The sequence below is a fragment of the Engystomops pustulosus genome, chromosome 1, assembly GCF_040894005.1.
Source record: "Engystomops pustulosus chromosome 1, aEngPut4.maternal, whole genome shotgun sequence".
NCBI classification, from domain to species: domain Eukaryota; kingdom Metazoa; phylum Chordata; class Amphibia; order Anura; family Leptodactylidae; genus Engystomops; species Engystomops pustulosus.
Genome location: NC_092411.1, coordinates 121,148,045 through 121,174,045, shown reverse-complemented (window position 1 = coordinate 121,174,045; position 26,001 = coordinate 121,148,045). Strand labels below are relative to the sequence as shown.

Below are 26,001 nucleotides of genomic sequence, written 5' to 3'. Positions count from 1 at the left end.
TTAAATTGAATAGTGCATGGTTCAGACGGTGTGCGAATCCTCATATTGCCATGTGATTGGCTTAAACCTGCTGATTTTCCTCTATTTGGGGAGGGGTTGAGGGTGTGTTTCTTGTGTTTATGTCTGTTTGTGTGGTTGCAAGACTATGGTGTCTCTGCTTTATATTCAGTCAAACTTGTGACCAATACCATACTTACTGATATTACATATTACTGATACTATATTTCCATGCATCCGACTGTTACTGTCACAATATGCTGTACTGTAGTCTCAGACTTATTGTTTTAGTTATTTTTAAATGTTGTTATAAAAATGAAAAAAGCATAAATAAATACTTAAAATAATTGAATAGTGCATTCATATTGAATGGCATTATCTTCAAGAAGCAATTGGGAAGCATATGATCTCTTATTGTGAGTTACATCTTATGCCTCCCCTGTTTTTGTGGTGCATGGTTCAAATGTTTTTAATACCTTAAGGAGACGGCCTATAATGGCCTTTAGGACACACCACTTTTTCAGCTTTCCCTGTTAAAATTCCAAAAGACATAACTTTAAGATTTTTATTTTCCAATGGGTTCATTTTTATGGTAAAAATATTAACTCCTGCAGCAGAACAGAATAAACCAGCAGTTTTGCCACTTATTTTTTGATTAAAACTTTTACGCAGTTCACTGTACCGTATACATGTATATGTTTTCTTTTGTTTTAGTACTCAGCAAATAAAACAACTTTTTAATCAAAAGAGGATTATTAAAGCTTATTTATTTTGGGAAGGGGTAAACGTTAGATTTGTACATCTTACTTTTTCATCAAGGTAGGAAGAACTAAAACGATGAACTAAAATATAATTATATATAAAGAAATGGGTGATTTCTGTTTTTTTATTTGAAAATTAAAGAGGGACCCCTGCAGGGGACATTACATTCAAGGGGGGACCCCTGCAGGGGATGTTACATTCAAGGGGGGGGGGGGGGCATATATATGTGTACTCTTCTCTTTCATTCCGTTTTAACCCCTTATTAATGTGCGCGGTTATTTAGACCTCATGCATACTAACACATGGGTGCTGGTGATCGAGCTGCTAAATTTGGGACCATAGAGGTCTATGGCACCCGGTCACGGTGCAGTAAAATACAGGCCAAGTGTATTTATGCATTTCTGCACATACCACAAGCTGGAATTATTTATCATGCATTCTATATATAAAACCAAAACTACTTACTTTGGCCTTCTGGAAAAACAACCGAAAGCATCCTCTAGGATCCACATTACTGCTTTTTGCCATTTCAATAATAAACTGCATGACAACTGCTTGATGCGCCACTTGTTCCATAAGAGCTTTTTTCTGTAAAGCAACACAAATATCTTAAATATATCGCTAAAGAGGTGTATTTACAATATCATGTACACTTCCTTATATGGTACCAAGGAATCTTATGTCTTTTAAGCCCCGCCTAACCTTGACAGTAATTGTCTATATTTACATAAGGTGCATTGCAGGTCTGCCCACTGCCAAACTACTAATAATAGTAAAAACATAAAACTTGTTGTGCAGTTAAGAAGCAAAGGTTATATCAACTGGACTCCAAAACAAGTGAACCAGTGACATGAACAATACCTTCTCTCTTTCTAGATGGTAACACCAGAGTAGTAGATATCTAGCAGTTTCTTCACATACAAGGTCTGGGTATTCAGAGAGGTAACACTGACTATCAGTCCATCTGCTGAGCATTCCTAGAAACAATGAAACCAGTCATCAGTAACACGCAGTAGGGAAGTATATATACACATACAGTCACTATGGAGCACATTTATCTTGCAATAATTTTGAAGTGTAACAAAAGATTTATCATCTCTAAGTACATGACTGGAAAATAATGATTTTACATACCAAAATGTCTAATTTTTCCTTCATATTTCTCAATAAAGGACGTTGATTCATCTACATGGTCTTGATTTTTCACTTGATTGATAAAGCTCTATGCAGCAAAACAAAATATAAATTTAATATGATATATTAATAATTACTGTAATAGATATTTAATCAGGTGTACAATGTACAAAGGCTGTGATAAACAATAATGGGTGTTTGGTTACCCCTGATGCACATCTTTCTATGTCATTGTTTCCAGAGAAGGAGAAGGCCTACTAAAAATGGCTGGAATCGCTCACCACCTTAAAAAAAATAAATAAATAAAAGCTATCCAAAGGGTGCTATTACCACAATGGCACCCTTTTTTAAGCCCCTAAAAATTTACTTTGTTACCTTACCTGGCCAGATTCTGCAGTGAGTTGGAGGAGGTGGGGTTTTTTCTTGATCAAACCCACTCCGCTACTAACTGTGCATGACCAGAGACTGCAAAGGAGGGAGCAAGGAAATCACAGGAAATCAGCCAGCCGACATATCTCAAAGGGATGTAGTGTTACTGAGTGAGGATGGGAGGCATTGGTCGACTTAGCTGAGGAGGCCAAGGCCCCTTCCAGCTCGCTGCTGGATTTGGCTGGATGCCAGGTAAGGTAACAAAGTTAATTTTATGGGGTTTTGAGACAAGGATTTTGTGTGAGCCATTATAATAATAGGGCTCCATGGGATCCTGTCACTACCTGTTTTGTTTTTTAAAGGTGTTGACAGGTTACCTTTAAAGTCCACACATACCACTGTAGTCATAGATCTTTTCTGCATGTTTGATCAGGTAAAATCCGAAATGGAATACAGTAGCAGGCAAGTCGAAGACATTTAACAAATCCTATCCACAAGATACAGAAACTGCAGGGAAATGTGCAAGAAAGTTGTAGGTCTTTTTTTTTTTTTTTTTTTGTTGTGGGGGACTTTTTTGTCCACCAATTAAAAAAAAATGTATATAAGATCTACTGGAGGCTAGTGTAAAGCACATGAATACTTTTTTTTAGAGGTACATACCTGTATTTATCTTTGGGTAATACAGAAAAGTTTGCGCTTTTGTCCCAAAGTGAAGTCAATACTGACTGGGACTGCTACAGAAGGTATAGCGGTAGACTAATATCTAATTTCAGCTTCTCATGTGGAGTACTTAATATTGAGTAACAACTTACAGTACCTTATTAAAAACATCTTGACTAAAGGCATCCGCAGAAGACATTCCCCAGTTCTCACCCAGTGGCAAAGCTGCTTCTTTCCGCCTCCATTCTTCCTCGCTGCGCTGCAGTTCTGACACGTGGGCTTGGGCTTTGGCGTGTTCTTGATCCATGGATTCCGAGTTGTGAAGTGCCAAACTGTTCAGTTTTTGTTGAGCCTCTGCCAAGCTCCACATGCATGCCATGGAGCTTTTAGCACCCTCATACTGCTGATGGCAAGGGTAATCCATGCCACCTATTTTATCCATGGAAAAGAAATATATATTCAATGTTAAACTCAAAGAATTTATCCATAAATGTTTAGGGAGTGAAATAAAGACCAAAAGGAAGTATCTGTCATGCATAAGAATACATAGCTACTGTATAGATTAAGGGTATGGTCACACAATGCGCTGCGTTTTCAAGCGCAGGGGATGGTGATCGACCCCATCTCATTAGTGTTTGCAGTGAAAAGCAAGCAATTGTTTACTGATTGCATGCGTTGCACAGCAAACACAAATACTTTTGGCACGAGGCACGTCCTCAATGCGCTAGCGCATGGGATAAAACAGTCTCTTGTAGATATTATACAGATATTTATGGATCACATTTGTGTTATTGAATTATGTTAAAAATGTGTCTTTGAGAAACTTGTGACTAATCGTGTAAATACTACATGACAATCCAAACACCTACTGTTTACACTGCCGACTGCATGCAGAGATCACAGAGTCACAATGATGAAAATTCTGAAGCCATTTTACTTTCATTTAATTAAGTATGTGTCTTATTTTCTAAAACACTACATCTGTAAGCACACACTGTTTTTTGTTTCTAGTGTGTGTTTCTAATAGCCACAAGATTTACCAACCAAAGCACCTCTCTAAATATGACCCATACTGCTCAAGTCATCTGTACTAGTCACATAGAATAAAAATAGTCTATAAAATAAGGAATGGGCCAGAATCCAGACATTATGTTGTCCATACTCTGCAGCACATGTATTCTCCATGTCACAAATGGGTCTGACATTATGTGTATGTTGCTATAGTAACAAATAGGAACCTGCATAAGCAATGGGAGAGGAAAATGTCAAATCTGAAGTGAAGTCTACACCCTCCTAGTACCAAGCGTATCGCTACACTGTGTATCATCACAGAATCATAGTACAGCACGTGTAACCATGTGACAAGCCGCACTCTCCAGTAACGAGTCCTACACTGTATACCCGATTATATTCCCGGTTATATCACTCACTTACCTGCTCACAGAAAACAACATGAAAAGGCACACACTACCGGATGTGTGACACACTCCCCTTCCGGCGGCCGCAGCCAATGGTGCCCACAGCTCAGAGGTACCCGTGCCTCAACTAAGATGGCGTCCTCAGTGAATACGTCACTGCACGAGCGACCGCAGCACGTTGGGCTGCACCTAATGATGACAACAGAGGAGTCGCTCGAAGCGTAAAGTGTTTGAGTTTCCATGGAGATACGACGCTTACTTGATATGAGGAGGCGACAGTGAAGATATCCTAGTGATTCTGTATGTATATTATATTCTTATATATTACACACACACTCATAGATGATATTCTTATCATATATCTATCTATGTAACATGATGTCTGTATGTATATATCTATCTATGTAAGATGATGTATCTGTCTATCAGCAATCTATCTTTATCACATTTATCTTTCTTTATAATATATCTTTATCACATTTATCATTCTTTATCATTTATCTTTATCCATTTTATTATCATCTATCTTTATCTATTTTATTGTCATCTATCTGTATCACACTTATGTAACATTTTTTCTATTTACCTAAAATGTATCCACCATCAATCATTATCTATCCATCTATCTAGGTATTATGATTCATTGTCACTTTTTATGTTTTACTTTTTGCTCTAACAGTTAATCCTCTATGATTTGTAAAGTGCTACAAAACATCATGGCGCTATATAAATAAAGATTATTATTCTTAATCCTCTAAAACTAATCATACCCTTCATGTCTATATAATCATTTGTATACAGCCATATTAATATAAATGACTGTAATTATCTATTTATATGTTGCTTTTGTTTTTCAGATTTAGTTACTGATAATGACATATTATTGAAGACATTCCTGGTCTGAAGCATTGCTAGCAGCTATTTATAGAAACATGCCTCTGAAAGTTGTAGTTGAGCTTCAGATCCATGCAGTAAGTGTTTGTGGAACCAGATCACATAGTTTGACAGATAACGTAATAGGCATTATACATCTAATTTGTTTCCATTTTAGGTCACATGTCCTGGAGTTTTCTTGCCAGATAAAGATGACATATTTCTTAATGTTAGTATTTTGGGCCAGTCCAAGGAGACAAGATGTCTTCCTGCTGTGTTCCCGATTTTGTTTCATGAAAAAATGAGATTTGAGAAGGTGAGTAGGATATCATATTTTAGATATTTTCTCATCAGTGACTGGCTGATCATGCATTTAATGTCCGATCATGTGGGCAGAAGCTGATTTGTCATTTTTACAATCTTTCATCCTAGTGGTAGATGCCTTTTAAGCACAGGTTAGTTGTGGGGTCACCCTAGGTCAGTGATGGCGAACCTTTTAGAAATCGAGTGCCCAAACTGCAAGCCTACACCCACTTATCTATCGCAAAGTGCCAGCATGGTAATTTAGACCAATAATACCCACAATAACACTATTTAAAGGCCAAATAATACTGCCACATGATAAGCATCACTATTACAACAACATAAATGGAATTAAGCTTAATATTACCACCATACAGTAATTGCTTTTAATGCCAGTGATGAACATTGGCGCCATATAGTGATAATTATCACCGCCATACAGTGAAGATATGGCAACATGTAAAATGACACCAATGCTAATGCTACTCCAGTTTTAGCATCCCCTTTCTTGCTTCCTCTTAGGATTAGTCCTCTTCTTTAGTCCATGTTCACACACTGTGATTGACTGAGGGTGCGATCAGATGCACCACTTTCATACTGTTTAGAAAGGGCATTAAAGTGGAATGGGGGGGGGGGGGCAAGCCATGGACCGATCATATATGCATTTCTATGCAAGTGCATTAGATTGTCAACTAGCACCCAGTGTCTTGCATTCAACAAGATTGCATGCGTTCCCATAGAAATGCATGTATAAATCGAGCCATGGTTAGCCCCCATGCCCTTTTTTATTCTGTTTCTAAACTTAATCAGAGCGGTACGTCTGACTGCACCATCGCATCCGTGAACTCGCACCACATGTTTTCCATTGTTTATAAGCCAACCATGTGGGGATCTATCTCAATCACAAGAGTGTGTGAGTGTGATGTGCTGAACTCGCAGCATGTGCTGCCTGGATCAGCCGGCCTGAACGCTGCAAACTGGAAGTGATTTCAGCATGTCCGTTCAGTTCTGGTTTGCAGCATTCGGCCCGGCCAATCCAGCGCATGCAAGTTCAGCACATCGCACTCACAAGTGTGAAAGGGGCCTTAATCCGTCAAAATCTAGAATGTGAAAGCAGCACAGTGGGGGAGGGAAACAGGGGCAGGGACTGAAAGTGCCACGAAAAGTGACTAAATGAGGTCCAAGTCGATTCTGGTAAAATAAATACAAACTATCAGGCACTGAGGGGGATGGGGAAACCTATTTAGGAAGATCTCCTCACTGGGGCAAAGTGGGTGTTGTGGGGTGTAGGGCACAAAACACTGAAGTCAATTATTAACACTTTAGCTGCTGCCTGCTTACACAGACAGCAGACAATGGAGTACCTGGCTTCCCCTGCCTGTAGTGAGGGACTGCATTCCCTTATCTTCATTATCAGTCATCTTGCTGCTGTGAACTCCGGGCTGCCGGCTTCTGTCTTCCTGGGCTCAGGTTCGGTGAGGGGGAGGAGGGGGAGGGAGCAAAGAGGGAGGCAGTGACCCACTGCTGCTCCACAAGTGATGGCAGGACAGGTCAGCTGCAGCCTGCAAAGGGAAGCCGACAGTCCGTCCGAGGGCTGAGGTTTGTGTAGCAGAGCAGAGAGTGTGTTACTCTTTGCTCTGCTACTCTATGCTCAAAGAATCACTGGATCTCCGGCACGCAGCAGCAGCTTGTTGTGTGACCAGAGCTCCATTAATAAAACAGACACAGTGGAGGCAATGGTGCGCGTGCCAGCAGAGAGGGCTCTGCGTGCCCTGTCTGGCACGCGTGCCATAGGTTCGCCACCACTGCCCTAGGTTATGTGTAAAACAGTCTAGACCCAACTCCTGAACAGGCCTCTTGTTTGAACCTATGATGACCTCACCTTACAAATTAAAAAATCTCAGCATGACTAACATACTTTCTTAATATTTTTTAATCTTACTGAATAAAGGTAAAAATGTCAATGTAATTTCAATGTATTTTGTTGCAACATTTTACCTCTTAGATATACAAGTAGTTTACAAGTAATTTTATTTATTTATTTTTTTTAGACTTTTCAAAAGGCAGTAAACCCAGCAACAGTAGTCGAATTACTAGAAAGTAAGTGATTATAACTTTATCTCTACTCCCTTAACTAGGTGTTGTACTGTTGATGGTTGCTATGGTTGCTTCCTCTTCCCAGAACTTATTCTATTAAAGGGGATTCTGGAAAAACCCAGGGGGTAGGGGTAAGGGTGCATTCACACACCCGTCTGTGGGGATGTTTATGCGGCCGCAAATTTGCGCCCGCATGTATGTCCTCATAGACGTCAATGGCGGCCTGGTGGCGGTACAGTGCCATACACGTGTGGCACCGCTCCGCCTTGTACACTGGGAAAAGATAGAGCATGCTCTATCTTTTCCTGTGTGAAGCCGTGCGCCGCTGTTTTCTATGGAGGGTCACCTCCTCCTCCTCTCCAGCACATGGCGGTGTGCCTGCCGTGTGAATGTACCCTAAAGAAAAAATATATATATATATAAACATTACAACCACTTTCTTATAGATGAAACACAAATAAAAAAGCATCAACAATAAATGAAATTGTATTATATTACAAGTGACCACCATAGATAACAAAATGTATTACCGGTATTAGGAAAAAAAAACTGCTCACTGTATGTTGTAGATAATGGAAAAATCTGAGAAAACAGCTGTGTATAATCAAATCATAAGGCAGAGAAAGAGAAAAAGATGGGTTTCTAGCTATATCAAAAAGGAAAAATTAGTGAGGAATAAAAATGTCATTTTATTAAAACCATTAAAGGGGTTGGCAATTCCTTTACTTATATTGCCCATGTACTTTCACTGCCTTGTACATAATCCTAAATGTAACTCAAATTATTTTTATTTTGGGGGAGAGGGTTGTGGGTACTGTGCGTCCCTCGGCCCCCCTTTTGATTGGTAAACTGGGTATCCCTTAAACACAGTCTCACTAGATTCCAGGATGGTGGCCCTGGCTGGGAGGGCCCATTCAAGGTGAGGAAGTTTTGTCCTGGGGATTCAACCTCCGGGGAATGAATGGGGATATATGTACCACACATTTGAGTAATGTTAATTATGTGTAATAGATGTATGTAATTGTAATTATACGGCTATGCAGTGTGTAGGGTTACTTGTACGTGTGTGTGTATATATATATATATATATATGTAGTAGGTATATGCTGTATGTAATATATGTATGTGAGTATATTTTATATGTGTGTGTAGTAGGTAAATGCTGTATGTAGTGGCAGGGCAGCTTCCACCATGCTACCCTTGGACGTCTCCCCTTTTATTTCCACTGTAGATAATTATATAGGAATGACAGAAGCTTACAAACCTAGCTGCAGATTTGACCTTTATGCTACTATTAGTGGATCAAAAGCAGCATAATTAAGCAGGGCATAGCTCTGCTGCCTGCACTGTACAGCACATGTAATTTACATGCTACAGTGGTGAGGGGGCAGCCACAATGTGAGGGGTAAATTGGAGGCCCTGATGGGGGCATTATACTATGTAGGAATACAAGGTGGCTGTTCTCTGCCACGAAAATTATCAAAGGTAAAGCAAAAGGGCCTTTATTTAATGTAAATTAAATAAATAACCGTATATACTCAAGTAGAAGCCGACCGAGTATAAGCCGAGACCCCTAATTTTAACACAAAAAAAAACTTGAAAAACGTATAGACTCGAGTATAAGCCGAGGGCAGGAAATGCATTGGTCACAGCCTCCCAGTATATAGCCAGCCCCTGTAGTATATAGACTGCCAACCCCTGTAGTATATAGCCAGCCTGCCCCCTGTAGTGTATAGCCTGCCAGCCCCCTGAAGTATATAGCCTGCCAGCCCCCTGTAGTATATAGCCTGCTCAGCCCCCTGTAGTATATAGCCTGCTCAGCCCCCTGTAGTTTATAGCCAGCCAGCCCCCTGTACTTTATAGCCTGCCAGCCCCCCGTAGTTTACAGCATGCCCAGCCCCCTGTACTATATAGCTTGTCAGCCCCCTGTAGTATATAGCCTGCTCAGCCCCCTGTAGTATATAGCCTGCTCAGCCCCCTGTAGTATATAGCCTGCTCAGCCCCCTGTAGTATATAGCCTGCTCAGCCCCCTGTAGTATATAGCCTGCTCAGCCCCCTGTAGTATATAGCCTGCTCAGCCCCCTGTAGTATATAGCCTGCTCAGCCCCCTGTAGTTTATAGCCTGCCAGTCCCCTGTAGTTTATAGCCTGCCAGCCCCCCGTAGTTTACAGCCTGCCCAGCCCCCTGTACTATATAGCTTGCCAGCCCCCTGTAGTATATAGCCTGCTCAGCCCCCTGTAGTTTATAGCCTGCCAGCCCCCTGTACTTTATAGCCTGCCAGTCCCCTGTAGTTTATAGCCTGCCAGCCCCCCGTAGTTTACAGCCTGCCCAGCCCCCTGTACTATATAGCTTGCCAGCCCCCTGTAGCATATATCCTGCCCAGCCCCTGTAGCATACAGCCTGCCCAGCCCCTGTAGTATACAGCCTGCCAGCCCCTGTAGCATATATCCTGCCCAGCCCCTGTAGCATATATCCTGCCCAGCCCCTGTAGCATACAGCCTGCCCAGCCCCTGTAGTATACAGCCTGCCAGCCCCTGTAGCATATATCCTGCCCAGCCTGCCCAGCCCCTGCCCACAATATAATGGGCTAAAAGTCACGATCCCTGCGACAGACAGCGTGTGGACACGGATCCAATGCCGTAGCATCGCGGTATAGAAGAGGACCTGCCGGGGGGGAGGGTGGTGTGGTCGGTTGGTGAGTATAGTGTTTGTTTTTTCTCATGACTTGAGTATAAGCCGAAGTGAATTTTTTGTGCTGAAAAACTCGACTTATACTCGAGTATATACGGCATGTTGTTTTTAATCCTTACTGGAGACCAATTTTTCCACTTTGTTCTTCACCACCATACAATAAATAGAACAACAAGTACAACCTCAACACGTAGGTATCAATCCTTAATCTGGAAGATTCACAACCTTCTATTAAAAAGGACAAAAATGGTTGTAATCTCATGGGCCAGTATATGACATCTGGTCCCTTTGAGGCAGTTGTCTCCCCTGCACTGTGAAACATTCTCAAAAAAGGCCCCAGACAATGCCTGTCCTTTATACGTATATTTTTAACCAGTAAATGCCCAGTTGCTAACTTGCTATTTGATTTCTGATTCATTTGAAGCTAGTATCAGCTATTAATATGTTATTACATTTTAACTTGTATAGGCAACTTTATCTACAGTGACATATTATTATTATTATTATTATTTTTTGACATTTCACCACATTAACTTAAGCAAACATTCTTGTTTTCCAGAACGTAATGCAGGTTTTGAATTGATACAACTTAATCAATTAGGTAAGGTCTTGGTCTAGAATTTAACTCTTTGCATGAAGTGCGTGTGTGTTAAAGGGATGTTTCCACGAAGACAAGTTTCTTAAATACTCAAGATAACACATTCTGTAATTCAATGTTATTAACAAAAATACAGCATTTTACAGATGTCTCTATCAGTCCTTGAGTTTACAATTTTGGTTGTCTCTGGATTTGACCAGAAATCTTCTGACTATGGTTGGATTCTTATTATGAATATCTTCTCTTTTCTGCATGGCTGCAGTGCTCTGTGCCTCCTGTCCCTCCCCCTGCATTACAAAACCAGCTCAGACACAATACAGAAACAGGCACTTCCTTCTAGCAAGCAGTATTGCACAGAGACTCTACTACTACACTACTTACTCTACTAGCTACAGACAGGATAAGGTCTTTATTCGAGGGTAGGGAGGCATGTAGCAGGGCTGACTGTCTGTTATAGGTGAGATAGCAGAGCTCATTTAAATTGTCATCTCATGACCCCTGTCTCAGCTCTCTTTTTCTATGTGTCAGATGCTAGTAGAATGTTCAGAAGCTAAATAAAAGTGTAGAAAAACCCTCTATCCTAATAATCTAAGCACATTGTCTGCACACAACAAGTGTCTGCTTAGAGAGTCCTCATCCACACTCTGGAATTTTAAACTGACCATCACTGAGTGATAGGCGCTAAAACAGCAATAAAGCTGAGTAAAATTGTAAAGCAAGGGTCTAAAAATTATGTTTATTGTGTAAACATTGATAGGGGATTAAAATTTGAGAACTTTCTTTAATGGGCAAACCCCTTTCAAGAATGGAGGTTGATGGAACATATGGATATTTTATGTTGTGGAGGTGCTCACACTAGTATATGTTGGTGTTCCTAAACTGTTTCTACAGCTGACTAATGGAATCGTGTTTCATCAAAGGAATTATATGGATTAAAGGAAGCCATTTTGTATCTATTGCTTGAGGCTTATCCAAACCTACTTCAAAGCAATCCTGATAGAGACACTTATGTAATTTTTTTCATGTGTATGCAGGTCAGAGACACAGATTAAGAAACTAATGCTTATTCATGTGGCATATGGAAATAATTGATACATTTACACACTCATATGCTTGTCAAGAGGTATAACTTCTGCTTTTTCTGATCAAAAAACATATGTTTTCTTTTATGTCTGTGTTAATTATCTGTATTGACTTTTTTATATTATGCTAAGTACATTATTTTTTGCACTTGCATTTATTATCCATCAGTCGTTAAAAACAATATTGGTCGCCTTGGAGCCAGAAGGTTTGTAGATTTTTTTTACATTTCTGGACTAAATAGTTTCATCAATGACTGATCTACATGTCATGTTTTCTCTTTCCTGTGTAATTACGTAAAAAAAGTACTACAATCAGGAGATTTTATTGATGATTAAGCATTGCGAAGTATTTTGGGGTTCTGGGATTCCTTTTTCAAGCAGAAGTACAATATAGCAGACAGAAAAGCAGTACGTAACGAGAAGAAATGTAAAGAATTGTAAAACTGAGTGTCCAGTCGTGATCCTGCGGCGCGTTGTCCAACGAGGATTCGGGTCTGCTGGGATTCACTAAGGTCATGCGCCCGATATCCAGCAGGTGTCACTGCTGCACCGAGGTCCGCCGGAGTTCACCTTTTTCTTCCCAGTGCATGTAAGTGCTTGATCTTGCGACACAAAACATTTTTTAAATTCCGCGGTTTTTCCGAATCCGTCGGGTTGCCCACTGTATTACCCAGGGCAATTTGGCGCAAAACGGAAATATTTGGGAAACCCCACTGTTGTCGTTTAGCCGCCCTTTTAATCTATATAATTATCATAGAAGTTTATTTTATCAGTCCGATTGTTCCCTCTGCCCATTGTATTTATCTTCTGTGTCCTCACTCTGTTTATCTGTAATACTGTATATTATACATCACATTTGCATCGTCAATAACACTCACACTAACAATCTCTAACATTTTACTCACCGTATAACTGCAAGCACCATCACCTGAACTCGCAGAGGTCTTTGATAACTACATTGAAAGCTCCCGCCATGAGTCCTGCACTGCTTTGTAGGAAATCTTGCCGTATAACTACAAGCACGAAAGCACGTTTAAAAGTCCAGCTCACCTGTCAGCATTTTAGACTGCCCTGGTTCGCTGCGGAACGCCCCTCTGCACCAGCAATATAGACAAGAGAATTATTTCCAGATCCAGCCGTGTTAGTAGCAACTCTGTTCTTTATTAAGGCAAATCGGTACAATCCATAGTGTGAATCTTACCGAAGCGCTTCGAACGGACTAGCCGTTCTTAGTCATGACTTAGTCAAGATTCACACTATGGATTGTACCGATTTGCCTTAATAAAGAACAGAGTTGCTACTAACATGGAACTCAGTCTCTTCACTACATGCACCCCCAGAGTATGCATCCCTTTATCAGAAGCAGGAGACAGGCGGCTAGCAGCTGTGACATCGGTGATTGTCGGCACTTCTGCTGGTGGACAGGGGACATTTACATCATTATCAGGTGTTGTGTCATATGATGTAGTCTTCAGGTGGTGATGTCAGACCTCATATGATCCTTAACTGGTGAAGAGGTAATAATGTGATGTCATGTTTAGGTGAAGGAGTGGGGAATGTATGATTTCATATGCAAGTGGTAGAATCTGGTTTTATTTGATGCCACCTTTAGCTTTTGAAGTTCGGTCATGTGTTGTCATATTTCATGTAGTGGAGTAGAAAAAAGTTCTTTTCTGCTGGTGATCTCACTGATAATGTGATGTCAATGCCCCTTTGTGACATTACAATGCTCCAAAATGACAACACAATCCTCTATTGTGACATTGTGGGTCACCACAGGCTATTGTGATATCATAAAAGGAAATTATGGGACATTATGTGATTATGTGATCTCAAATTGGAGCATTGTGATGTCGGAACAAAGCATTGTTATGCCACAGTGGGGAATTGGTATGTCAGCAATGTGCATTGTGCTGTCACATTGTTATATCACAGTTGGCCATTGTGATGTCATGATTGGCATTGTGATTTTAAGATTACCGTGTATACTCGAGGATATACAAAAATATGCTGAAAAACCCTAACTCGGCTTATACTTGAGTCTATTAAAAAAAAAAGTGTACTCATTTTCCGGCAACCCCTCCCCTGGGAGGTCCTATTCTGTCCATTGATGATCTGGTTCTAACTCCCTCTCTCCGTGAGGTATCGATACACACTGTGATGTCAGTGAGCCACTGATGTCACAGCTTGAGCGACGGCACCGCACGGAGACAAGGAGCTGGAACATCGATGGACATAAGAAGACCTCCGGGGGGGGGGGGGGGGCGTCGGAAGGTGATTTGTTAGGGACAGGGGACTGCTGGCTGTTTGCTAGGGACAAGGGGCTGCTGGCTGTATACTAGGGGCAGGGGGCTACTGGCTGTATACTAGGGATAGGGGCTGCATGCTGTATACTGGGGGGCTGGAACTGTATGCTGGGGGCAGGGGCTTCAGGCTGTATACTGGGTGACAGGGTCTGTATACTGGGGGGCTGGAGCTTCAGGCTGTATACTGGGGGCAGGGGTTGTATAAAGTGGACAGGGGATTGCAGGCTATATACTGGGGGGCAGGGGCTGCAGGCTATATATTGGGGGGCAGGGGCTGCAAGCTATATAATGGGGGGCAGGGGCTGCAGGCTATATACTGGGGGCTCGAGCCTATGTTAAAAAAAATGTACTCACCTTCCGATGCCACCCTGGGAGGTCCTCTTCTGTCCAACGATGTTCCGGCTCCGACTCCCTCTCTCCGTGCATTGCTGTTGCTCGAGCTGTGACGTCAGCGGCTCGCTGAAATCACAGTGTGCTTGAGCGATGGCACCGCATGGAGAGAGGGAGCTAGAGCATCGTTGTACAGAAGAGGACCTCCCAGGGGGGCGTTGGAAGGTGAGTACACTTTTTTTTCTTATAGGCTGGGCAGGGGCTCTCATGAATAAGCTGTAAACCCCCCAAATTAATTATCTATACATTGTATCTCACCTCGCAAATAATAAGAATCATTACCAAAAAAATAAAAATTTTATAGCTTGTACAATGTGACAATACAAATCTGCTGTGAATGGAGCTGCTTTGATCCTATGCCCAGCCGTGCACCCATACAGCAGGTTATCACCAGATATGGGGTATCAGTACACTCGAGAAAAATTGTGCATCAAACTTTGCAGAGCATTTCATCATTTTAGTCATTATAAAAGTGTCAATTTTGGCCTAAATGAATGTATTTTCCAAAAAAAGTCAAAAGTTTTTAAATCTAAATCACTTCAATGGGCTTTTGGTCCTCCATTCTTGCAATCTTTTGAGGTCTTAGCAGTCAGACACTTATCCTCCCTGTGGTAAGGGATTAAGTATGTGCCGCGGCACAGTCCTGTAAATCCATTCAAAAGGCAACACCGGCAAGGAATTAACGGGGTATTCTCGTCTGGGCATTAAAATTCAGTTTGATTAATCTGCCATAAATATACATTTCTTCAATTAGATGTTATTTAAAAAAAATGTATCTGGGTGAAGATAATTTCTCTCAAATGTAGTCATATGGTCCCTTAGAAATAAGACTGTGTCCTTGGATACAGCCACCTCTGCTGGAGGGATTGCATAAAGACACAAAAGGTTTTTATATATGAAATGTCCAGGAGTTACTGCAGGTCCCGCAGCCTCCTGTGGTAATGATTGGTGAATCCAGGTGGTCAGGCAGGACTAAATAGCACATGTCTGGCCACCGCTGCTAGAGTATGGGGTGGTCATATCCGAGAAAGCTATCTGGTTACATTTTTGAGAAATTGTCTTAACACAGGAACATTTTTTTTTAAATAACATCCAATTGAAGAAATGTTTACATGTGGCAAATGAATTAAATTAAATGTGAATGCCCAGATGGGAATATCCACTTAAGCTTGGCGCTATGGGTAAACTAGCATTCATTTCCTTTATTGTTTAATACATTTCTTATTAGCTTCTTATTAGGTCTCTTTTCTAGCTCCTGACTATAAGCTGTTGTTCTGGTGTAACAGGTGAGGAAATTCTAGCCACTTATAAAGAGAACCATCGTGACTTCTTATTCCCTGAGCCAAAGCTGACTCCTCCATACCCAGGGGTGGACCGAGAGGTGCTCATGAAAACTGTACCTGGATTCCCAGTAAGTGATTCTTTCATTCCGTTTTACTGTAAATGAATAAATGACCATCAGGTCACTGTTGTTATGGTTACTGTTTTTGTGTTTACAACGGTTTACATGTTAACCTATGTCCAATAAGCCTTTGAATGATATGCAATATAATATTCGATTGTATTATTAATCCAAGCTTTAACATACAGACCATATATATGCAAACTAAACCTGTAACAAAGCAGAGAGAAATCTAGCAACAAGACTCAAGGTGATGGACTGTAAATAACCTGCTTTGGCTAAGACAAGAATCCCAATGTACACATTTTTTTGTTGGAATATTATATGTATGTTTATGAAAAAATAAATAAAAACAAGTTTAAATAAATAAATAAATGACCATAAATGATACTGAACATTTTCATCAACTGCATCCCACAGATTGCACTGCATGCAGGGTGTAACAAAAAGCTTGGGACGTTGGAATATCTTGCAAAATACACATCAGAACGAAAAACTAAAAATATCCATTTCAAATATTTTTCAAAATCTATTCAAAGATACCAAACTCTGCTTCCTACCCCCTGGGGATGGGGGGCAACTTTGATATTTTAAATGGGAACCCCCATTTTTATAGAAGATTTGGATCCCCCAGGAAAAATTACATTGATTCAATTCCTTTTCTATTGACAGATGGCGCTGTAATTGTCAAAAATTATGAAGTTTCTACTTAGAGAGTCCCTGCCCACAATCTGGAATTTTACACTGACCATCACTGAGTTATAGGAGCTGAAAAAGCAATAAAACTAAGTAAAAATGTAAAGTAAGGGGATAAAAATTTTGATTTTGTAAACATCAACCCATTCTGGTCTAAGCCACTTTAGGGCTTCAGGACCAATCCTGACTTTTTAAAATCTGCCCTGTGTCATTATAAGGGCTTATAACTTTCGTAATATCCAGGGTATTTTGAGATTTTTTTCTCGTCACGCATTGGAAAATTTGGATGATATCTTTTGTGCTTAGATATGAAAAAATGGAAATTTGGCAAAAATTTCTAAAAATTCTTCATATTCAAAGTGCAAAATTCTCTGCTTTTCAGCCAGTTGGTCTAATAACTTCATAATTGACATTTCCAAAATGCCTTCTTTATATTGGCATGACTTTCTATGCATATTCTCTTTTTTCAAGGTTGGAGGTTCAGAATTTGGGGTCCAATTTTTCGCATTTTTATGACAATCGCCAAAACCTATATGTAGAGGCACCTGCTCAGCTTTAAGTGACTTTGAGAGGCCTAAATGACTGTAAAACTATGTAAAGTATACCATTTTAAAAATGGGGGGTAGTACCGAAGCTGCAACAGTTTTTCGATCTGTATAAGCCCCCTAATAGACGAGATAAGGTTGCTTCAGTGTTGTCTGAATTATATTATCAAAGGGTAACAGTATGGTATAAATTTGATAAGCCCTGCCCTCTCATTCTGCTCACAAAGCATATTTTCTGGTTTCTTGATTATCGTGTCATATCTACTTTCTTATAGTCAGCTTTTTATCTGGGATATTCCGAAGACTTTATGTCCTTGACTGAGTATTATTTAGTGTTGTAATTTTTCTTTTCCATTCAGTGATTACAACTTAATTTACTGACAGCCTGCTAAACGTAAGTCCTGCTACTGTAGGATATTATGGTTTGGTGGGTTATTTAATGAGAAGTTAAATCACTATACCCTTCTTTCACCAAATAAGCAAAAATTGCTGAGAATTGCCTGGTCCTTTGTCACTTATTCTAAAATTTCCATTGCATTTAAATTAAATAAATTACCAAAATAATCCTAAACCCCTAAACACATATGAAATAATGTTACTACCAATGTGAGGTTTTAATTTCTAGTGCTATATACTGAATAGCCAATTTTAAGTCTTTGATGGGAATCTGAGGATGGTAGAACTGCAATTTAAAGCATGGAGCACCATATGGTCTTTAATTTTTGTTTCTTACTTTTCCAACTATTTCCAACTTTGATATAAATGGAATGTTACATAAAGAAATAGATTCTTTAATAGATTTACAAGAACAAAGTGCTTACTTTTGTGATAACTAGTTCTTAGAGTTTTTCAAGTCTTGCAAATGCATATTTATGACTACACTACCCCTGCTCCTGGATATCACAGCAAGATGTTTACATTGTTTTCCAATTGCAAAATGTCAGCTTGTGCTTCCCTAGGGAGACATTTCAAACATATCACCAATATCAACAGCACAACCAGAATATAATTAAAAAAAAATAGTTAATAACAGCTAAGAACAGAATACAGGCGGTCCCCTATTTAAGGACACCCGACTTACAGACAACCCATAGTTACAGACAGAACCCTTTGACCTCTGGTGAAGCTTTCTGAATGCTTTACTATAGTCCAAGACTGCAATAATCAGCTGTAAGGTGTCTGTAATGAAGTTTTATGGATAATCCTTGGTGCCATTACAGCAAAAAATGTTTAAACTCCAATTGTCACTGGGGCCAAATTTTTTTTTGTCTGGATCTACAATTATAAAATATACAGTTTCGACTTACATACAAATTCAACTTAAGAACAAACCTCCAGACCCTATCTTGTACGTAACCCGGGGACTGCCTGTATGTATTAAATAGCTGCAGATGGAGCTGCAGTGAAACATCTGTAGGGTCCATGTTGGTTCTCCTGGATCAGGTACAACTCATATTATAACTGTGACTATGTGGAACTCCAATTGTGAATGGGGTTATGATTCCTTATTGTTATAGACTTCAATATAAAAGTACAATATCAGAATTTTTTTACCCACTATCATCTGTGTATTGGTACATATATTTGTTATATTTAAAGAAGACCTGTCACCAGAATTTTACCCTTCACAGAAGTAATATCTGCTGGTAAAGGTTTAAAAGTTCTGTTTGCTTCAGGCTGCCAGTGAACCACGCCTCCTTCTTTTGATTGACAGCTCAGCCTGAGCAGACAAGAAGTCCTCTCCCTGTCCACTTCCTGTCCTTACCAGAATGCATGGAGAATTTAGCAGTGTGCACTGTGTGGGAAACCGCAGATCTTCTCACCATTTCATGAACCCCGTGATGGGAGGAGTCAAGTAGCGGAGGGCGGAGCCAACATAACATAGATAAAGTCAGAAAAAGTTTGCGACACCGTACCGCTCCCGTACGGTGCCATGCGCCCATTGCTGTGTATGGGGGACCTATATACGTCGGCCGTATATTAGTCGGCCGTATATACGTCCCCCATATGTTCGTGTGAATGTAGCCTAACTTTGTTTTTATCTAAAATTTGGAAACTGTAATGTTATGTATGATGGTTGACATTTCGACATCCTATTGACATCTCCTTTTGTTGAAGGGAATTGCACCTAAAATTGAGTTCTCCACTACAACGACCATCAAAGAAACTGCAAATGGTTGCCGGAAAAGATCTGAGGTATGTTGTAGATTCTGTATTTTTACATTGTATATAGTGTTTAGTTGCAGATACTAGTTACTGAATCCTTTTTAACTATCCAGTCTGATATATACTACATGTTTATATCATTGCTCATTGCTTTGTTTATCCAATCTATGAAGGCACAATCCCGGAGATCTTTGCAGAGCTCTCCCCATAGGAGGTCAAAGAGTCCATCTAAATGTTACTCCAGTCCAGGGAAGAGGTTCAACAGCCCTACTAGATCATCACAGTCCCGTTCTCCATCACCATATACACAGAGGCGAATGTGTGGGCTAAACAAGGACAATGAGCAGCGGCTGGCACATTTACAACTGGGCAACTTTGAGTTTAAGTCTGATACTGAAGCAAAGCCTCCATTTATAGTAAGACATGTATGTTATCAGAAGAATACATAATCTATCTTGAATCTGTATAAATATAAGCACAGTGTCAATTATATGCATTGGGTGATACAGAATGTTGTGGTTATTGTCTTATCATGCCAGTAGGCAGAGATAAGTGTTACAGCAAGTGTTAAAGAAACATTCTAGTCAACGCCAATTCATTGAATAATGCATGGTGCAGGGCCTAAAGGGAGGAGCATGACTCATTTTTATTGTATGTCTAGAACCATGCTACATCCTAGAGCAGTGGTGGCAAACCTATGGCTTGGGTGGCAGAGGTGACACTGGGAGCCCTCTATGTGGGTACTCAGGCCATTACCCAGCCATTCAGGACTGAAGACTTCCTCCTGCAGACACAGGCAGCCCAGGACCTGCCACATTCAGCGCCATTTTAAAGGGACTTGAAGTGCAAGAGGAGCAAGGAGTTGTGGACAGAGGCAGATTATCATTGGAGCCCCTTCTCCAGGACTGTGATTCATGCTGTTAAGTGGACCTTAAAGGGAAGCTACAATGATAATCCGGGTATCCTCAGGACACCAATATGTTTGAAACCTGTGACAGAGCAGGGAGCAATAAGCCACTTTATATTGGCATTTTGGCACTTTGTGTAAAATATGTGGCTTATACTTGAAGTTTGAGCACTCAATCTCTAAAAGGTTTGCCATCACTGCCCTAGAGTCATGCTCTTCACTTCAGGTCCTGCATAAGGTATAATTCAATGAATCAGCTGTGACTTTAGTGTTTATTTAAATCCCATAAATTTAAAATACAATTCCATTGTATGAGTTATCTTTGCTTCATATGCATAGCTATATAAATAAACATCTCCATATCTCCATCTCATACTTGTATCACTTGTATTACAAAACATGTCACATACGCCTGTGAGCACAGCTTAAATATTGTTAAGTAAAGTTTTCCTCTGAATAGCTGTCCATCTTTAGGTATCTTTTGGGATTGAGTGGTGCCCAATGCATTTCTGCCACAGTCTTACGACTGCAGAACGGATTCTGTTGTGATTCTCTTCCAGAGAGTATAACCCATATAAGGGGCACCAGATTGAATGGCTTTTTATGGCATTCAACCTTTTAATTTCATGGCTCTTGCTCTTTACAGGTTGAGCAGATTAAAAGAGCTTTTGGCTTGGGAATCAAATGCCAGGGTACAATATCTAGAGATTTGGAGCCCCTGGATGCAGTTTTCTTCTTAGGTTACACATAGCTCATTAATATCTTTGACCACATTGGGTTTTCCCTTTTTGTGGCTAGGTAGGAAGGTAAATTAAAGGGTACCATCAGGTTCATTGATTTGGTTCAATGATTTTATCCAAATTATTATGTCTGATTTCCCCTTTTTTAACAGACAGAACAATACTCTTATGGTGTTGATCACCTTTTTTTCTTGAAAAGTTATGGCAGTATTTTTTTTTTGTAGCAGAGAAGTGGGCGAAACTAAACTCTTCCCACCTTTGCCATAAGGCTGAGTGTATAAGCTCTAGCCCACAATAACTTGTGTACTCTTATAATGGAACTTTGCAGCAAATCCAATGTGGTTTCACCATGTAAGTCTACTGAGTTCTGCATAGTCTTCTTCTATAAAGCTTCTATACAGTGACCAGCCTGGCAACTTTCACCAGATGCTTGGGCATCAAATATGTAGAATTAAAGCATCAGTGACATAGATACATGAAATGTATAGTCTGTGCTGTGTGAGCACCAAGTTTTAACAGTTGGCATTCTTCAAAAACAATAGGGTAGATTTACTATGCCTTCTCTGACAATATTCTGGCAGAGAAGGCATGTAAATCTCCCCATTCCCATCAGTTCAGAGCAGTTTCCACCCTGCATGCCAATTTTGGCATATGGGGTTCGGATCAAGGCTGGAGTGTAGCGGGCGGGGGACTACAGATGAAATCTCTACCAGGCCGGATCTGGTCTAAAAAGGTCCGACCTGACAAAGATTGCATCTGGATCTACATAAAGAGCAGAGTGCTTAAAATGCTAGTTTTAAAGGACATCTACCATCAGACTTACTGGTGGTAGGTGGCCTCAATTAAATGTTTGCCCAGGGGATGATCTTGTTTTTCTTTAAATCTTGCAGCCCTTTAGGCAAGGTAAAAAAGAACTTTATAAAATATGTAAATAAGCCAGAGGCGATTCGGCCAACGTACCAAGATTGACACAATGCGCTGCTCAGTTATTACATATATTTATTGTTAACAAGGACAACACGTTTCAGGGGAATCCACTCCCTTCATCAGGTCAAAAAGACAACAATCAAGCTCATTAGCTGGATTAAACGTGTTGCCAGAGGGTGTTTCTGTCAGTAGTTATGTTTGTCATAAATAGCAGAACATCCAGCATCCATGCCACATGCCACGTCCTGCTACAAATGGATAACAATTTGGTGGTTATCCATTATATTTCTCTATACTATTATACTGTGTGTATTTGCGCTGTGTGTTTTTTCTATTACATGGTATTAATTATATTATTATATATATTATATTATATACAAATAAATATATATTATTGATTATATATTGATTATGTGGCGGAACCAAGAGGCGCTCCAGTGACGTCGGCCAGAGCTGCTCTGGCTTATCTACATATTTTATAAGGTTCTTTTTACCTTTATAAAGGACTGCACGATTTAAAGAAAAACAAGATCATCCCCTCTACAAGGTAACAAGCATTTTGTTGAGGGCATCTACCATCTGTAAATCTGATGGGAGATGTCCTTTCATAAATTCACCCCAATGTTTTGAGAACAGGGGGCTGGGCAGTGGGTACTGCTGAAGAGTAACAGTCAGTGAGTTTCCACTCAACGTGTTATTTTCAGTTCTCTTTGAGGTACTGGATATTGACCGAGCTGTTGCTACTCTTTCCTGTTCCCTCTTTCTATAGACCTGTCTATGTAAGCTGACTACTCTGTGTGTCTTATTCCACCGAAACTCATTTTATCTGGAAAGGAGAAAGTGGAGCTAAGTGGAGAATGAAGTACTTTTCTCTGATGAGATATATCAATTTTTTTTTTTTACTTATGATTAATGATAATTCAAAAGGCATGAACAACATTTTCTACCATTTTATTACTGTATGTAACCCTTTTCACAATTTAAGATTCTGTGTCAAGATATAGTATTAACATTACATAATACTCTATCTTAATTTTGATAGTATAACGACTCATAATTATATCACAATCTGTATAAGATAATTCGGACTTTAATGTATTACTTGCAGATTGATCATTCAAAACCTGTAGGCGAGAAAACATCTTCACAGCTGCAGTCTCCCAAGTCCAACCATTGTCCAAATAGTAAAAATTCTCTAAGAAAAGGTAACTACAATATACCCCTAATTTTATTACAGTTCTCAGATATATAGAAATCTGTATTTTAAGTTCTGAATTTTGCAAACATATAATACATTATTAAAAACACACAATAAGAATAACTTACATGCTTTGTTTGTATTTTTTGCAGCATTAACATTTGACTGCCTACACTGTGATACACTTATCGGAAAGGTGGGTTTATTAAAGGTTATTCTAATTTTACATAAGGTACATCACAAAGTTCCTTACATTTCTTATGTACTATTGAAATATGTTTGTGATCATTAAGGAATTACATTAATGCTTGGTCGCTAATATCAAACTATCACAGGGTAAGTAAAAGACCCTAATAGGGTCATACGAATAGTTAGCCACCGGGTGCTGTGGGTCACATAACCCCCGGGCAGCAGGACTCTCTGTTAAGTTTGAGATTGGTTGCCAGCCCCTTCAATTTGCACTGTGGTATATTCTAGTTGAATTAAGCCAATGAGTAATTGTATGTGTCTGTATATAAAATTTATTTTTTGCAGCAAAATGCGCTGTTTTCTCTGTATTAGCTAATTAAAATGTTAATACTAAATGTGTAACACAGGACAATCTGGACATAGATGACCTACACACAGATTCATCTCTGGATGACCCATTTACTTCCAGTGCCTATTCCCTGCAGGAATTTAAAAAAAGTCCAGATTTCAGGGGATCTGTAAGAGAAAGGTTTGCCTTCTTGTTGCACTACTTTTTAATAGTTAACTAATCTTAAATACTGAAATGAATTTGTACAATGTTATAGCTGCAGTTTAACTTTTTATTAGTTTACTATTTACAAGTTACTTTCAAAGCATAAATGATGGCCGGACTGTGTTTTCTTGTTTTGCTTTGACCTATTTTATATTTTAGCATTCGATCTGAAAATAACACCTGGGAATCAATCCATAATCGAGTGCGCAATCTCTTATCTACTCATAGTGCCAAGCAAAGACTATCTTTAGTAAGTGATCAATACTAAAATGAAATTTTAGAAAAAAAAAGTTGTGCAAAGTAAAGTAATTTAAAAAATGACTATGACGGCTACTTCCATTTCTATGGCTTCTGCTAGGTCAAAGTATGTATATTTTTAATTGAACAGTCATCTGTGCTGTGTTTAGGCAGAGGTAGCTTATACGACTTATACTGCTTAAACAAGTTTTATAAATACTAACTTGGCCCATGCTTCTACAGCTGCAAACCTTGTACACCTGGAAATCCTCCTGGACCATACCTCTAGACAAATTGATACAGTGAGAGTCTATGTGAGGTGTGAATGTAGGTTTAGAAGCCACCAAAAGGCTTCCCTTTTACCATACATGAATTTTATATGCATTTTTTTAGGATCTATCCAAGAGTGAAGTGGATCGCATTCTTGAGAGATCATCAAAGAGATCGCTGAACAACAGTTTGGAAGAGAAACTGTTGTAAAGAATGTAAGATATGAATTTTTGTACATGAAATCTGATGAAAAACAGAATATTTATTTACACATTGTATTGGATACAGCTATGTTATAAAATTTTAATTTGGGGGAATACTCCTCCCCCAACTGCTTTAGAGGCTGCAATGTGGCAGGTGATATGCTTCATGAATGGTGGTCCTAAACGCTGCTGCATTAGGGTAGACAATCTTATTCACTCTGTTATGGGGCACAACTTCCACAACTTGGGAGGCACTATTTCTTTGTGAAATTGCTGGTATTCCTCACATCTGGCATACACTTTTTTGTATCAAACAAGCTATGGCTTTGCAGTATAGAAATAAAATGGTTTTCATTTGTTTGAGGTCAAGAAAAGGTTGAACTGAAAAATGTCCAATGAGAAGCTTACCTCTATCCTAAATGACAGATATGATACGTTTTTGGTAACCTGGTCTCCATGGTGGGTCTATGCCCATGCAAAATACAGTGTAACCTCTCTCATAACTTTCCTACAGGCATGGATTACGCTGTTCCTCTTCTTCATTGTCAATTTACTTCTTTTTTCTGTTTGTTTTGAGATTGTTTGTTTAGTTGCGTACTGATTTTTGGAGGGGCCTATTTTACAGCGAGTTATTTTTACTATTTTTATACTGTAATCATTATCTTGTTCAGTGCTCAACTGTACTCACTGTTCCAGTGTCTTAGTTTTTAAGCAATGCTTGTCAGTAAGACTAAGTTCACATCACTAGGCTATTCAACAGCATTTTTTTCTATTTAAAGCAGCAAAATAAAAGCTTTTGAATAACACCCTGTTATATAAAGCAGGACAATCTGGAACCTCTTCTTCAACAGGAGAGAAAAAAAATCGATGTCATATTAGTATTATGTAGATTCTAGTCTTATTGGTTGCATTTTAAAAGTAGGATTAAAAAATGTAATTTGAGTAGAACTTTATTATGACCTAAAAGAAAGAATCAGCAACTTCCATAAAATATAGAAAATGGTGTAAACAATGAGGTAATAAGGCATTTTGAAGTTAATTAATTTTTTATTTCTTTTGCTCAGGACATAAATGATTACTCAGAGACCTCGGTATCTTCGGCTGCATGCACTGAAAATGTGAAATATGTGGAGTGTGGTAGTGTGTCCAGAATATACATAATATAAATATTTATTCCCTGCGTGTCATATATGTAATTTTTTATATATTTCAATTTGAATATGTTTTATACATGTTTCATACATACACAAACAATGCTGAATGATAATAAAAATAATTAAAATACTGA

The 26,001-nt window shown here is 39.4% G+C and overlaps 2 protein-coding genes across 4 annotated transcripts in view; one reads left to right on the top strand and one right to left on the bottom strand.

Annotated features, from left to right (window-relative positions):
• Positions 1 to 4,511, bottom strand: part of CDC37L1 (cell division cycle 37 like 1, HSP90 cochaperone) — a 9,793-nt gene extending 5,282 nt beyond the window's left edge. Inside the window, exons 1-5 of the mRNA XM_072151866.1 lie at positions 4,357 to 4,511; positions 3,080 to 3,351; positions 1,894 to 1,981; positions 1,621 to 1,736; positions 1,225 to 1,347 (exon numbers count right to left, since the gene is read on the bottom strand). Of these exons, the coding sequence (XP_072007967.1) occupies positions 1,225 to 1,347; positions 1,621 to 1,736; positions 1,894 to 1,981; positions 3,080 to 3,346 (594 nt within the window). The 5' untranslated portion in view covers positions 3,347 to 3,351; positions 4,357 to 4,511. The remainder of the gene's footprint in view (positions 1 to 1,224; positions 1,348 to 1,620; positions 1,737 to 1,893; positions 1,982 to 3,079; positions 3,352 to 4,356) is intronic.
• On the top strand, positions 4,360 to 26,001 carry SPATA6L (spermatogenesis associated 6 like). Of its 3 annotated transcripts, none has more exons than XM_072151843.1 (14): positions 4,363 to 4,640; positions 5,198 to 5,311; positions 5,392 to 5,529; positions 7,568 to 7,616; positions 10,864 to 10,905; positions 15,967 to 16,091; positions 19,442 to 19,519; positions 19,663 to 19,905; positions 23,172 to 23,268; positions 23,414 to 23,457; positions 23,858 to 23,979; positions 24,163 to 24,253; positions 24,634 to 24,725; positions 25,778 to 26,001. In XM_072151843.1, the coding sequence occupies exons 2-13, from the start codon at positions 5,273 to 5,275 to the stop codon at positions 24,718 to 24,720; spliced, it is 1,155 nt and encodes a 384-aa protein (XP_072007944.1). In that variant the 5' UTR covers positions 4,363 to 4,640; positions 5,198 to 5,272; the 3' UTR covers positions 24,721 to 24,725; positions 25,778 to 26,001. The 3 variants fall into 3 exon arrangements, with proteins under 3 accessions (XP_072007952.1, XP_072007944.1, XP_072007936.1); XM_072151835.1 differs by having other exon boundaries at positions 4,365 to 4,640; positions 19,663 to 19,914; XM_072151851.1 differs by lacking the exon at positions 19,663 to 19,905 and having other exon boundaries at positions 4,360 to 4,640.

Bases quoted from the DNA above. Each gene is read 5' to 3' on its own strand.
- SPATA6L (XM_072151835.1), top strand. From the start codon at position 5,273: ATGCCTCTGAAAGTTGTAGTTGAGCTTCAGATCCATGCA. The intron at 16,092-19,441 runs GTAAGTGATTCT...CTTTTGTTGAAG, and splicing joins AAACTGTACCTGGATTCCCA to GGAATTGCACCTAAAATTGA. The intron at 23,980-24,162 runs GTTTGCCTTCTT...TTTATATTTTAG, and splicing joins AGGGGATCTGTAAGAGAAAG to CATTCGATCTGAAAATAACA.